The 13,264-nt window shown below is 41.8% G+C and overlaps 1 protein-coding gene across 1 annotated transcript in view; it reads left to right on the forward strand.

Annotated features, from left to right (window-relative positions):
• The window catches only part of RAB2A (RAB2A, member RAS oncogene family), a 109,004-nt gene that overhangs the window by 50,574 nt on the left and 45,166 nt on the right, over nucleotides 1-13,264 (forward strand). Inside the window, exons 4-5 of the mRNA XM_073679338.1 lie at nucleotides 11,291-11,373; nucleotides 11,894-11,986. Coding sequence (XP_073535439.1) covers nucleotides 11,291-11,373; nucleotides 11,894-11,986 — 176 coding nt within the window. The remainder of the gene's footprint in view (nucleotides 1-11,290; nucleotides 11,374-11,893; nucleotides 11,987-13,264) is intronic.

Here is a 13,264-nt window from a genome sequence, read left to right on the forward strand (position 1 = left end):
ATAAAGTGTTTTATTCTCTGTGTGTTTGTTTAACGCTTTACTTACAGGTTTAGTAATGAGGGTATCTGATTGACACCTCTTCATCACTAAACCTAGGGTTTGGTGTCAGCAGCACCTAATCTCATTACCTAATCCCATTCAAATATGAAGTGTCATTTCTGGGGCAGCTGAGGGCTGCTATTTTTAGCCTACGAAGGGGCCATTAGGCCAACATATTCCCTGGCTATTAATAACAGCTCACAGCTGTTTGGTTAGCCTTTAGGCTACGTCCCCACGATCAGCAACCAGCAGCTCTTTGGCCGCAGCATATTTTCGCTGCGTCCAAAACTCTGCGTTTATTTCCGCACTTGTTTCCACCGCATGTAATTACATTTCAATCGGTCAAAATCTGCAGCAGAGAAATTGACATCCTGATGGTGAGTTTACGCAGCATCAAAAATGAGCACAGTGGGCATGGGATTTCTTATTAATGAAATAAAATGAAGAATTAAATAAGAAAAATTGGAGTGGGCTCCTGTGTCCTTTACATAACCAGCAGAGGGAAAGCCGACAGCTGAGGGCTGCTATTACTAGCCAGGGAAGGGGCCATTAGCCAAAAATGTTCCCTGGCTATTAATAGCCCACAGCTGTTTGCTCAGCGTTTACTGGCTATATTACAGGGGGACCCCAGTAAAAAAATTGACGTAGGGTCACCCTATAAAATCTAACCAGCAAAGGCTAAACAGCTGTGAGCTGATACAAATAGCCAGGGAAGGGGTCATGGATACTGGCACTCCTCTGCTAATAATATCAGCCCTCAGTGGCCCCAGAAATGGCGCATCCATAAGATGCGCCAAATCTGGTGCTTGGCCTCGCTCTTCCCACTTGCCCTGGTGCAGTGGTTAGTGGGGTAATAGGGTTGGGGTTCATGTCAGTCTTGTATTGCCGCTGATGTGGCTGCTCTAGAGGACTGCACTGTATACACTCACAGGAGTGTAATCAGTCACTTATGTGACTGTTCTAGTGAACAGCCGGCTATACACTGACACAGGCAGTGTAATCAGTCCTGTGTCAGTGCTTAGCACTGAGCTGCCGGGAGTCAATCGGCTGATGATCAGCTGATGAGCTCCGGTGACCTCACTGAGCATTTTCTCATGCAGCATCGGTGCAGTAAGTGAGGTCACAGGAGCTCCTCAGCTGATGAACTCATGTGACCTCTGTCCCGGCAGCTCAGCGCTATACACTCCTGGGAGCGATCATGCTTCTGTCAGTGTATAGAGTACTGCCGGGTGATCGGATCGCCGTGGGACACTCTGGATTACGGCGGATAGGTGAGTATAATGTGTTTTTTTTTTTTTTTTATTTTAACATTCATTTATTTTAACTTGCTTTTTTCACTGCGAGCACAGACACCGGCTGGTGACAGCTCCCATCAGCGGCGCCTGCTCTCGCTATAATCAGCTGCAGCAGCCGTCTCTCATCAGCCAGCGCCTATGACCCGCGGTCAATTCTTTGTGCGTTTTTGACCCATTGACTTCAGTTGAGTCAGTCAAATATGCAGCAAAAATCCACAAATATTTTTATACCTGCAATATTTTGCTGCAGATTTGACTGACTTAATTGAAGTCAATTGGTGAAAAACATGGCAAAAAACGCACAAAGAATTGACATGCTGCAGATTTAAACGCAATGACAATCCTGATAGGAAAATTCCTGATCATGTGCACAGCTCTTCAGGATTCTCATTGCATTAGCTGGCACACGGATTCCCTACCATTTTTGGCCAATTTCAGTGCTGAAAAAATGCCGCACACAGCCATACTGCTACATATAATTAATGCATAAAAGTTTCAGTTCTTTGAGACATTATTTATGTAAATATAAAGATGCAGAATATTTTGTTATGCCAATTTTCTGATATTTATTTAGAGGAAACTTAGTAACAATTCCAACAGTTACAGAAATGGCACTACATAATTTGGTCCTCCTTCAGTGACAACTCTTTTTTTGCTTGTCTCTTGTAGTCTTGCATTGGATCATCTTTTACAATTGTCCAACAGTAATCTGCAAGCATTGATGGATTCCATTTCCCTTGATATCTTTTCTCCATAGCCCCAATATTTTGGTGAAATCTCTCGCCGTGCTTGTCGCTCACTGCTCCGCAGTTGGGTGGGCAAAAAAGTCTAGATGCGAATGTAAGAAATAATTAAGGATATGTTACAGCCTAGATCAGTGGTTCTCAACTCCAGTCAAGACCCACCAACAGATCATGTTTTCAGCATTTCTTTAGTATTACGCAGGTACTAATTCCATCACCTGTGCAATACTAAGGAGATCCTGAAAACATGATCTGTTGGTCGGTCTTGACTGGAGTTGAGAACCAATCTCCTAGACCCTTATAAGTTTTGATGAGATTTTCCCCCAACTCTTCATAGTTATGTTCTTAAGTTTCCCAAAAAATTAATTACCATTAATGCGAATGCTATCCATGCAGCTTTTTCCTTGCCCTGCAACAAACGGAGAAGCTCCTCATCTTGATGAAGCTTACAAATCTGAGGTCCATGAAGCCTCCTTTCTTTATCTTTGCTTTCCTCAACCCTGAAGTTTATCAATGAGCTACTTGAATGCTTTTTGCATTTTTATCCATTGCCTTTACAAAGTTCCTCATTAGGCCCAACTTGATATGCAATGGTTGTAACAAAATCTTATGTGGGTCAACAAGTGAATATTGGAGAGGATAGTCTTTTATTGTAGTGATATTCTCTTGCACGACTATCCCACTCACACAGAAAGCAGCACTACTTTGTGTATCCACCTTGGAGACAAAGTAAAATGGCTGCCACCTTTAAGTCACCACAGAGGAGCCACAAATGTTGGTCATAGTTCAGCCACCTAAACATTTGTTTCATGTTGTCTTTATAACGGTTGGGAACAAAAAAATCTGCTAGGAGATTCCACTGCTGTAGCCTGGAACCCAAGAGGAGTGGGTGAAAAATACAGAAGTGATGACGTGTTTCTATTGCACTTTTCCTCTGATTCTTCCACTCCTGGTTTTGGCTTACAAATACTGAGGTAAAAAAAAATCACCATATACTCAACTTGTGAACAGGGACGTACTCTTGAGCAGATCCAAATGCCTAACAAGATCGTTCAGTTCACTTTGTGTCATGAGGTGTGGTTCAGTTGAGGTTGCTGACAGAAAGAAAGGTTGGGTTGTGAGAGGAAGATGCTTCATGACACCAAGCGCCATATTCTTCCTCACTTGACTCTACTGAAAATGTTTCTGGTGTTTGGAACCGGCAGTTCTTCTGTATTTGGTACTGGGCATATTGCAGATGGAATGTTTGGATACTGTAAGCTCCACTTCTTCTTTGAAACTCCTTTCCTAATGGGGGGGCGGGGGGGACATGCAGAAATAGCAATTGGTAGTGTGATTGGTTGCCTCTCTCGTTGGAACTGCAAAAGGCATAGATTGACTCTTCCCATGCAGCCACTGGGTAAGATGTGATGCACATCTATTGCAGCATATGTGTGGAGCCCAGCTCTTGTCCTGATCTCTTATTCTGCAGCCAAAATACAGGTTGTAGGCTTTCCTTATCTGTCTTATTTATCCATAGTTAGAAATTGAAGTAACCGTAAAACTACTACCCCTCGCTATATCCCTAGATGAATACTGTGATTGGATATTGTTTCCCAAATGTGCTCATCTCTCATGGGGCTTTCTCTGTTGTGCTGATACTTTAGGGAGCTCTACAAAAGCAACATGGCGACCTCCAAAAAAACAATCAAGCTAAATCGGAGCTGCAAAAACCAAATGGTGATCCTTCTGTTGTGAGCCAAGCAGTGTGTCCAAACTGACCTTTACGCCTACTTATATGGCATTGCTGTGCCTGGGCGAACTTGTTTAAAAAGTAAAGGCACTTGTGTCTCCAATGCATAAGCTGGGACAACATATAATAGTGGGTTATAAATTGGCATTTTTTACAGAAAAGTTAGCATTTTTCACTTAGCACCACGACTATGTTATCAAAATGGCCAATAGGCCCCTTCATAAATCTCTTAAGTGGTGTAATTTCCCAAATGGGATCACTTCTCAGGATTTCCTTTTTTTTATTATTTCACCGTACAGCCTTTACAATTGCCTGCCTGTACTATATTCATTACTAAATTGGGCCTACTGTGAGCATCGTTCATCCCTTATCTACACTGTGTGCAGAATTATTAGGCAAATGAGTACTTTGATCACTTTGATACTTTTTATACATGTTGTCCTACTCCAAGCTGCATAGGCTTGAGAGCCAACTACCAATTAAGTAAATCTGGTGATGTGCATCTCTGTAATGAGGAGGGGTGTTGTCTAATGACATCAACACCCTATATAAGGTGTGCTTAATTATTAGGCAACTTCCTTTCCTTTGGCAAAATGGGTCAGAAGAGAGATTTGACGGGCTCTGAAAAGTCCAAAATTGTGAGTTGTCTTGCAGAGGGATGCAGCAGTCTTGAAATTTCCAAACTTTTGAAGCGTGATCACCGAACAATCAAGCGTTTCATGGCAAATAGCCAACAGGGTCGCAAGAAGTGTGTTGGCCAAAAAAGGCGCAAAATAACTGCCCATTAATTGAGGAAAATCAAGCGTGAAGATGCCATTCACCACCAGTTTTGCCATATTTCAGAGTTGAAACATTACTGGAGTATCAAAAAGCACAAGGTGTGCGATACTCAGGGACATGGCCAAGGTAAGGAAGGCTGAAAAAAACGACCACCTTTGAACAAGAAACGTAAGATAAAACGTCAAGAATGGGCCAAGAAATATCTTAAGACTGATTTTTCAAAGGTTTTATGGACTGATGAAATGAGAGTGACTCTTGATGGGCCAGATGGATGGGCCAGAGGCTGGATCAGTAAAGGGCAGAGAGCTCCACTCCGACTCCGACGCCAGCAAGGTGGAGGTGGGGTACTGGTATGGGCTGGTATCATCAAAGATGAACTTGTGGGACTATTTCGGGTTGAGGATGGAGTGAAGCTCAACTCCCAGACCTACTGCCAGTTTCTGGAAGACAACTTCTTCAAGCAGTGGTACAGGAAGAAGTCGGTATCGTTCAAGAAAAACATGATTTTCATGCAGGACAATGCTCCATCACATGCATCCAACTACTCCACAGCGTGGCTGGCTAGTAAAGGTCTAAAAGAAGAAAAAATAATGACATGGCCCCCTTGTTCACCTGATCTGAACCCCATAGAGAACCTGTGGTCCATCATAAAGTGTGAGATCTACAGGGAGGGAAAACAGTACACCTCTTGGAACAGTGTCTGGGAGGCTGTGGTGACTGCTGCACGCAATGTTGATCGAAAACAGATCAAGCAACTGACAGAATCTATGGATGGAAGGCTGTTGAGTGTCATCATATAGAAAGGTGGCTATATTGATCACTAATTTTTGGGGTTTTTGTTTTTGCATGTCAGAAATGTTTATTTCTAAATTTTGTGCACTGATATTGGTTTACCTGGTGAAAATGAACAAGTGAGATGGGATTATATTTGGTTTTTATTAAGTTGCTTAATAATTCGGCACAGTAATAGTTACCTGCACAAACAGATATCCTCCTAAGATAGCCAAATCTAAAAAGAAACCACTCCAACTTCTACAAATATTAAGCTTGGATATTTGAGTCTTTTGGGTTGATTGAGAACATAGTTGTTGATCAATAATAAAAATAATCCTCTAAAATACAACTTGCCTAATAATTCTGCACATAGTGTATGTTGTATGTTCAGACAAAACATTATGGCCACCTGCAGGGCATTTAAAAAAAAATTAGGAAACCAAGTATGAGAGCCGTCCGCAGTGGCACAGACTGGGCGCTGTGTATTAGGCTCTGAAATTGAATATTTGTGAAACCATTGGAATTTTCACTTCGCAACATTCATTGCGCATTCATTTTTTGGAAAACACTTGTGGGGTCAAAATACTCATGTCAGCCCTAGATGAATTCCCTGAGGGGTGTGTTTCCCAAAATGGTGTCCCTTTTGAGGGGTTTTCTGCTGTTCTTGCACATTGGGGGCTCTAAAACTGGTGCCCATAAACTATTCCAGCATAATCTGCTCACCAAAAGCCATATAGCACTTCTTTCCTTCCAAGTTTCTGACCACCTATGGGTTATTGCTATGTTTGGGAGAAATTGCGTTACAAATTATATGTTCCATTTTTATTTTTCTAATTTTTTTTTAGTGGAAATAATAAATTTGCAGGCTAAAACATCAATTTAGTGGAGAAAATGTAATTTATTTTGTATTCACAGCCCAAGGTTATGTAATTATGAGATATGGTTGTGGGGTCAAAATATTCAATACACCCCTAGATAACTTTCTTGTGGTGTAGTTTAAAAATGGGGTCACTAGTGGGGTTTCTACTATGTTGGCGACTCAAAGGCTCAGTGATTGCAACATGATATCCTCAGTGTTTCCGCCAAATTTGCTCTCCTATTAGCGCTTTCTGCCGTGTGCCCAAAGTAGTTTCCAAACACGTGGGTCATTGCCCCGATCATTTGTAAATTTTTATTTAAAATTTTTTTTACAGGTACCATGGTACTCAGGTCCGGATGAGTCTCCTCTTCTCCAGACCTGGGTACCATCCGCACATTGAACCGTGTGATATACGCATATGCAGTGATGCGGATGTCACGCGGTCCAATGCAAGTCAATGGCGGCGATTACGCTGCGTGTCCGCAAAATTAATGGACATGCTGCGGATTGTTCCGCAATGATAATCCGCAGCGGAAATTTCCACAGCATGTGCATAGCACATGCGGATTATCATTGGGGACCATGGGGCACGTATTACCAAGTGTTTTTTAAGCGTTTTCGCTGCGGAAATTCCGCGGCAGAAACGCTTGAAAAACGCATAGCCTAAGCTTGTGCTGCTGTGCTTTCTAATTGGCTCCAACATTGGTTCCTGATTTGGACCATCGGTAACGACTACACACATACAAATAGTGAGCCCTCTTCACCTTATTGCTTTAGAGGGGCTGTGGTGATGTCCGTGTGGCCATGTGGTCTACTCTTGGGCATTCAGAGGGGTGTATTTTGCATATACCTTGTGTCTTAATCTGCAAATCATGTTATTAGCCTATTCCTCCAGTTAGATAATGTAATCTGCCAGTGACCTTACGGTGTCTCCTGGCAGTGCCAGTAAAGGACGCTAATTTTCTTTAGCTACAGTTTAGGCCTTGGTTATATTCAGGGCTGTGGAGTCTGTAAGCCAAACCTCCGACTCCTTAATTTCCCTGACTTCCAACTCCACCAAAATGGACTCCACAGCCCTGGTTTTATTTATCTAGGACTATGGAATATTTTTTTATACTCAAATGTCTCTGAAGGATGTGACGTAGAAGGTGGTACTGTTAAGTTGGGGCTGCACTTACTACTCATATTAGTAAGGGTAATGACCTGTGTCCATGATCCCACCGTTAAGAAAGTGAATGTGGATGGAAATTTGTAAGAAGCAGAATCTGGGCTTCTTGTGACTTGCACGTTTCAGATGCGGCAACTTAGAGTTCGCAACCAGACCACATTCAATTTAATTATAGTGCGGAGCGCAGTTGCCACACTGAGATTTTTGCCCATTCTACATTGTGTTGGGGAAAACTTGCTCTTTAGCCCCAAGATATAGAGGATACATGAGAAAATGCCACTGTTTGTGAATAATCTATTTACAGTTTGTTTGCCACAATCTATATTTAGAAGAAAAAAAGATATATATATATATATATATATATATATATATATATATATATATATATATATATATATATATATATATATATATATATATATATATATATATATATATATATATATAAAAATAAATAAATAAATAATATGACACTGTGGCCCTGAAAAGTCGCCAAATCTAAACACTTTGTGCCTGAGTCATCACTGGGCCTATCTTATACCAGTAGTAAAGATGTACCAAGTTCACGTTCCCTCTGGGGTGGCTGCCATGTGCTGGAGTAGTTGTCTGTTATCACGTGCACCTCTTTCTGGTGTAAATTATAGAAAATTTGTTAGGCTGAAATTGATCATCATATTCCACAGCGCTTTACAGATCTTGTCATCACTGTCCCCATAGGGGATGTAGATTGTGAGCCCCAATCAGAATGTTTTTGGAGTGTGGGAGGAAACCGGAGAACCCGGAGGAAACCCACGCAAACACGGGGAGAACATACAAACTCCTTGCAGATGTTGTCTAACCAAATGCAACATTTTTCACAAGGAAGCATTGCTTAAAAATGTTTCATCTTTTATCCAGCAGTTTTGTAGCATATGCCATTTGATGAATTACCCTGTTTGTATGTGTCTCTCTATAGACTTTACAGCCTTGGGGTGTGATTGAGAGGAGTCCCATGACTGGGACAGTTGGAGAAACTTCTGCTCTGCTGCACTCCCATTAATCTCGCCTTGTAAAGCTGGAGGCAGATAGGTCCACCACTGACAATACATGATGGTCACAGCCACTACACCCTCCCCCACACAATGACCTCTGCATCAATGACCCTCTCCAGTCTATTGTTTCTGCGGCCCATGTGTCTGCTGTAAAGCCGATGTCTAAATGCTCAGACAAGATGATCGCCCTCTTGATCATGAACAGAAAATAGCGTACAAAAACTCTACAATTAGAAAAATCGGGGGTGTATAAAAAAATAAAAATTGTAGAAGGGGGGAAAAAAAATCATACACTCCGTTACATCAGAGATTTTAAGTTTCTAACATAAGGCATGATAGATCATAATTCTAATGGAAAGTAATATCTTTATATTATGTAACCAATATTAGTTGAGTTGTTACATAATGTTTTGCATCCAGGAAGTTTCTAGTTTCCTTTTTTTTTTCTTATCAGTGTTACATTAAATCTATTATGTGATTTGCACAGGGGACCAGCCAAACTGAATTTCATCAATTAAATATTTTTTTTCCCTAAACTTATTAAAAAGAAAAAAGTGACAACATTAAGTCTTGGGATTGCTGGAAGGCTGGCTGCTGCTGCTTCCGATATAAGGGAGCAAATCTGCATCCTTGGCCTTCCAACAACCTTTCCACCAGCAGATGGTGGGCGTAAAGATGTCATTCATCATTTATTTACAATGGGCTTTATTTATTCTAGTGTCAGCAGCTGCCCCAGGGAGCAGGTTATTGAATTGAAATGCGCCGCTCTGGGTTATTTGCTTCCTTTCAGATTTGTCTTGTGGGCTCAGTTGCTAGGAGTCCTTTCTGTGTTCTAATAATGATTCATGTATTGTGAAGCCATTCAGTAAATTGGGATGTCAGGGATTGCCAAGGAAGGCCTGCCTGTTCCTGGAGAAAATAGAAAGCAGAAGGCTGGATAAGCGGCTACCTGTTCTGTGCTCCGCTCCTTCATTCTCTGCTAATGCTCCATAAAGAACATTATAGCCCTGGCATCTATCGCCATCTCCTCCGGGCACCTTAAACACTAAAGAGGGACTAACTGTAAAATGTCAGCACCTGACACGTAAGAGTGAGTGATAGTTAGAGGTGCTTGGAGAACTTTCATTTATATGCGAGGTGCAGAAGATGTTTGCTGGATGACCGATTCGATGTAAAGATTTATTTCCAATTGCGATGTCAGGATTGTATATTCATTTAGTGAGCAGATGGACTAGGTGGTGTCCACCTGGCACACCTAGCATTGCAGAAGGGATTTAAGGGCTTACAAATTTAAGGTTTAATGGCCCTTTAAATGAGCCAATAGGTATAGGCTGATCTAGGCTATTAATGAGCACGGATCAGCTGTATACAAGGCTACACAGGCTGATAAATGCTCTATGTGACTAGGATATCATGTTATCGGCAGCACAACCCCTCACACAGGACCGTGTGCTGCTAAGGACGATAATTCCTGCTTAAAAATAATCGCATGCAATGAGTGACTATTGACTTATTGCCACTGGCCAGCAAACGCACATTCTATGAACTTGTTTCCCCATTTATTGGCCCTTCTAAATCAGTCATGAGGCTAAATGTCTACTTATACCGGCCTAAAGAAAGCTCATTCTTGATTATCGGGCCATGTACACATGCCACCTATCTGCCAATGATTGAGAAAATTGCTCGTTCATCAGCTGATAGGATCATTTATAACTGCATAAAAATCATTGTGGTCAGCAGCACATCACCCCATGTAAGCAGGAGCTGCCGACAATGTGTGACGTATGGGGACAGAATTATTGTCCTAATCGCTCTGTCGCTGTACACCTATCGACCCATGTGGACAGGGGCCATGTTGCCAGATTCCGTTTCCAACTTTACTTTTTTTCTCAGTCAACATTTTCAGAATTGATTGATTTATTTTTTGTGAGAATTATATTATGTGCTATTTGGATGGCCATGAATATTGGCGGAGCTCCAACTCTTGCCACCTTTGGTGATCTGTTTGGAGGTACGACAGGTAACTGGGGGAGCACTGGATCCCCACATCCTTTACCACGTGAAATCTCCCATATGACCATTTCTCTTGTGAGTAGTCAGAGTATTTTGTGCAGATTCTCCCAATAGAATTGCATTAGGTGCAGAAAATCCTCTGCAGAAATTCATTAAACACATGTAATCCGCAAATTACTATATCAACGAAACTTTGTCAAAGCCAAATACCATGAAGAATCAAAAACAAAGCCGCTTTATTTAAAGCATGACATACCGAAAAGACAGGAACCACATCATCAGAAACACAATAAACAATGAAAAAATGCAAGTAACCTAATAAGTGCGGAAATACTGCACATATACAGTGGGAACGTCGCCCTAGTAGGGAATGTTACTGGTACAGCTCAGTTATGTGACTGCCACTGAGCTGCAATACCTGGCATGGCCACTACTATATGTATGATATTTAGTAGTGCTGGCAGACCCTATAAACAGCTGATAGTAAATGGGGACGACTTGACACCAACCTGGTGTATCCTACATCATGAGTCTTTATATGTATATGATTGTGTGTACCTGCACAGGACAGCTGCGCTTATGTAGCACAAATCACCTTCCCAGTACGTGAAGGAGGTCTATAAGCCACAAACCTATAAACTGAAGATAAAGCAATGTTTTACAAGCAAAGTATGTGCTCTTCTGTCCATTTGAACGATATGATCCTGATCCTCCAGGTTTTCCGATGTGACAGTGTTTGGGGTGAGGGTTTCGAGCGGTGTGCACACTTATACTCCCTCGCTCTTTTTTGTGCCATCATTTGTAGCTGATCTAAAAGTGAATATGTTAATAACGGATCATTTCTTGCTTTTTCCAGGCCGGTCAGGAATCTTTTCGCTCCATCACAAGGTCATACTACAGAGGCGCTGCCGGTGCTTTATTAGTTTATGATATTACAAGGTAGGATTTTCCATGTTGGTGCTTTGGGATCCCATTTAGGATTATATATAGTTGTGCTTCCTTTTCTTCTAGACTTTGGTAATGCATGAACTTGGATTCTACATGTCCGCTAGATTACATTGGGAATCACACAAAGTATTATTTCTCTGTATAGTCGCCATTCATATCATCCCTTTCCCAGTGGGCGTTACAATACTAAAGCTTTTTCTCACTTGCAATGTAAGGCCAATTCCTAAACTATCTTGCCTAGCAGAAACCACACAGAAAATTGCACCAAGCTTGGAGTTTTTCATTTGGCCTACCAGTTAAAAACTTTCTTGCTGAAATTAGTTTTTTACATCTTTCATGGACTGCCTTTAAAAAAAATAGAAAACGTTTTACAATATGTTTGCTAGTAATTCTGCCAGCATGTCGTTCTATATTTGTGCTTTCCATCTGGTTCTTTGCCTTAGGCCACTATCTGTAGGTGGCACACACAGCCGCTCCTGTATCTCCTTTGACACTTTGTATTTGTACCCAGGAGAGACACGTTCAATCATCTGACTACCTGGCTTGAAGACGCCCGTCAGCACTCAAATTCAAACATGGTGATCATGCTCATTGCCAATAAAAGGTAAAGTGATTGCGTGTCTAATTGATGATGTGGGATCTGAAGCTGTCTTACCCTGAGAACATGCATGACAGGGATGTCTGCTCTAGAGCTCCTAATTGGTGGGGAGGTAATAAGAATTGGATCCTAAGTGATCACCTTCCCCCACCCCACATACAATTTCTGGAGGGCAGTCAGTGGGCAATTAAGTGTCTGTGGATCCGTACAGAACTGTCATGATTAGCAGCAGGGCTGTGGAGTCAGTAAGCCAAACCTCCAACTCCCGACTCCTCAATTTCCATGACACCGACTCTCCGACTCCCTCATATATGGCTCATGTTTAAGTGATACATTTAATGTAGCACAGATTCATCTCCGCTAAAAGTCTAGACCCTTAGGATCAGGAATAGGACAGACATTTATAGGGCATTTCATAACTTTCCCAAATTCTTATGAAAAAATATTCCCACAAACTGCATTGAACTACTGTACTCAATTTATTATATATTTTAGGAGTTTCAGTCGGTCCATTTTATACCGATTCCACCAAAATGGGCACCGACTCCGACTCTACAGCCCTGATTAGCAAAAAGAATTCTAGTGACCAAAGAGGTTAGAATATAAAAGGACATTGGGTTGTGAGAGGGTAAATCCCCACCTCGTCTGTTATCTACACTGGACAGCTGCTAATGAGGGGTTATTCAATTGCATTGTTTATATGTAATACTATAGTGCTCAAATTTAAAGGGGTTGTCCAGGTCTTTGCTTAATTTTCCCTATGGTGCTATTCTACCCAGTGCCGATCTCTGCCGACTCAGAGCAGTCAAGGACCGCTTCTGTCAATGATTCTGTGAGTTACGGTGGCGTCACGTTGACAATGCATCTTCTTCTCTTCCACTCTGCTCTGTCGAAAGGGTGTCACTGCCGATGTGATGGTGATTGACCGCTTTCTTCACACTCTCTAACTGCAGGGAGCGGTCTCTCAATCACCATGATGTTGATGTGGACAGTGGTGCCCCGTGGACAGAGCAGACCAGAAGAGGAAGAGCTGCTCTGTTGACGTGAGGTGAAATTAATCAGCGGCGGCGGTCCGTGACCACTCTTGAGTCAGCAGAGATCAACGCTGGGTAGAACAGGCAGATAGTTGGCAACTACTTTCCTGTAATTTCTTTCTTATTTTTCCCTGTGATGCGAAGTCCCAAATACAGTCATATGAAAAAGTTTGGGCACCCCTATTAATCTTAAGCTTAATGTTTTATAAAAATTGGTGTTTTTGCAACAGCTATTTCAGTTTGATATATG

This window comes from Phyllobates terribilis, unplaced genomic scaffold (genome assembly GCF_046119375.1).
Source record: "Phyllobates terribilis strain yellow unplaced genomic scaffold, ASM4611937v1 Scaffold_4__5_contigs__length_816908805, whole genome shotgun sequence".
NCBI lineage: Eukaryota > Metazoa > Chordata > Amphibia > Anura > Dendrobatidae > Phyllobates > Phyllobates terribilis.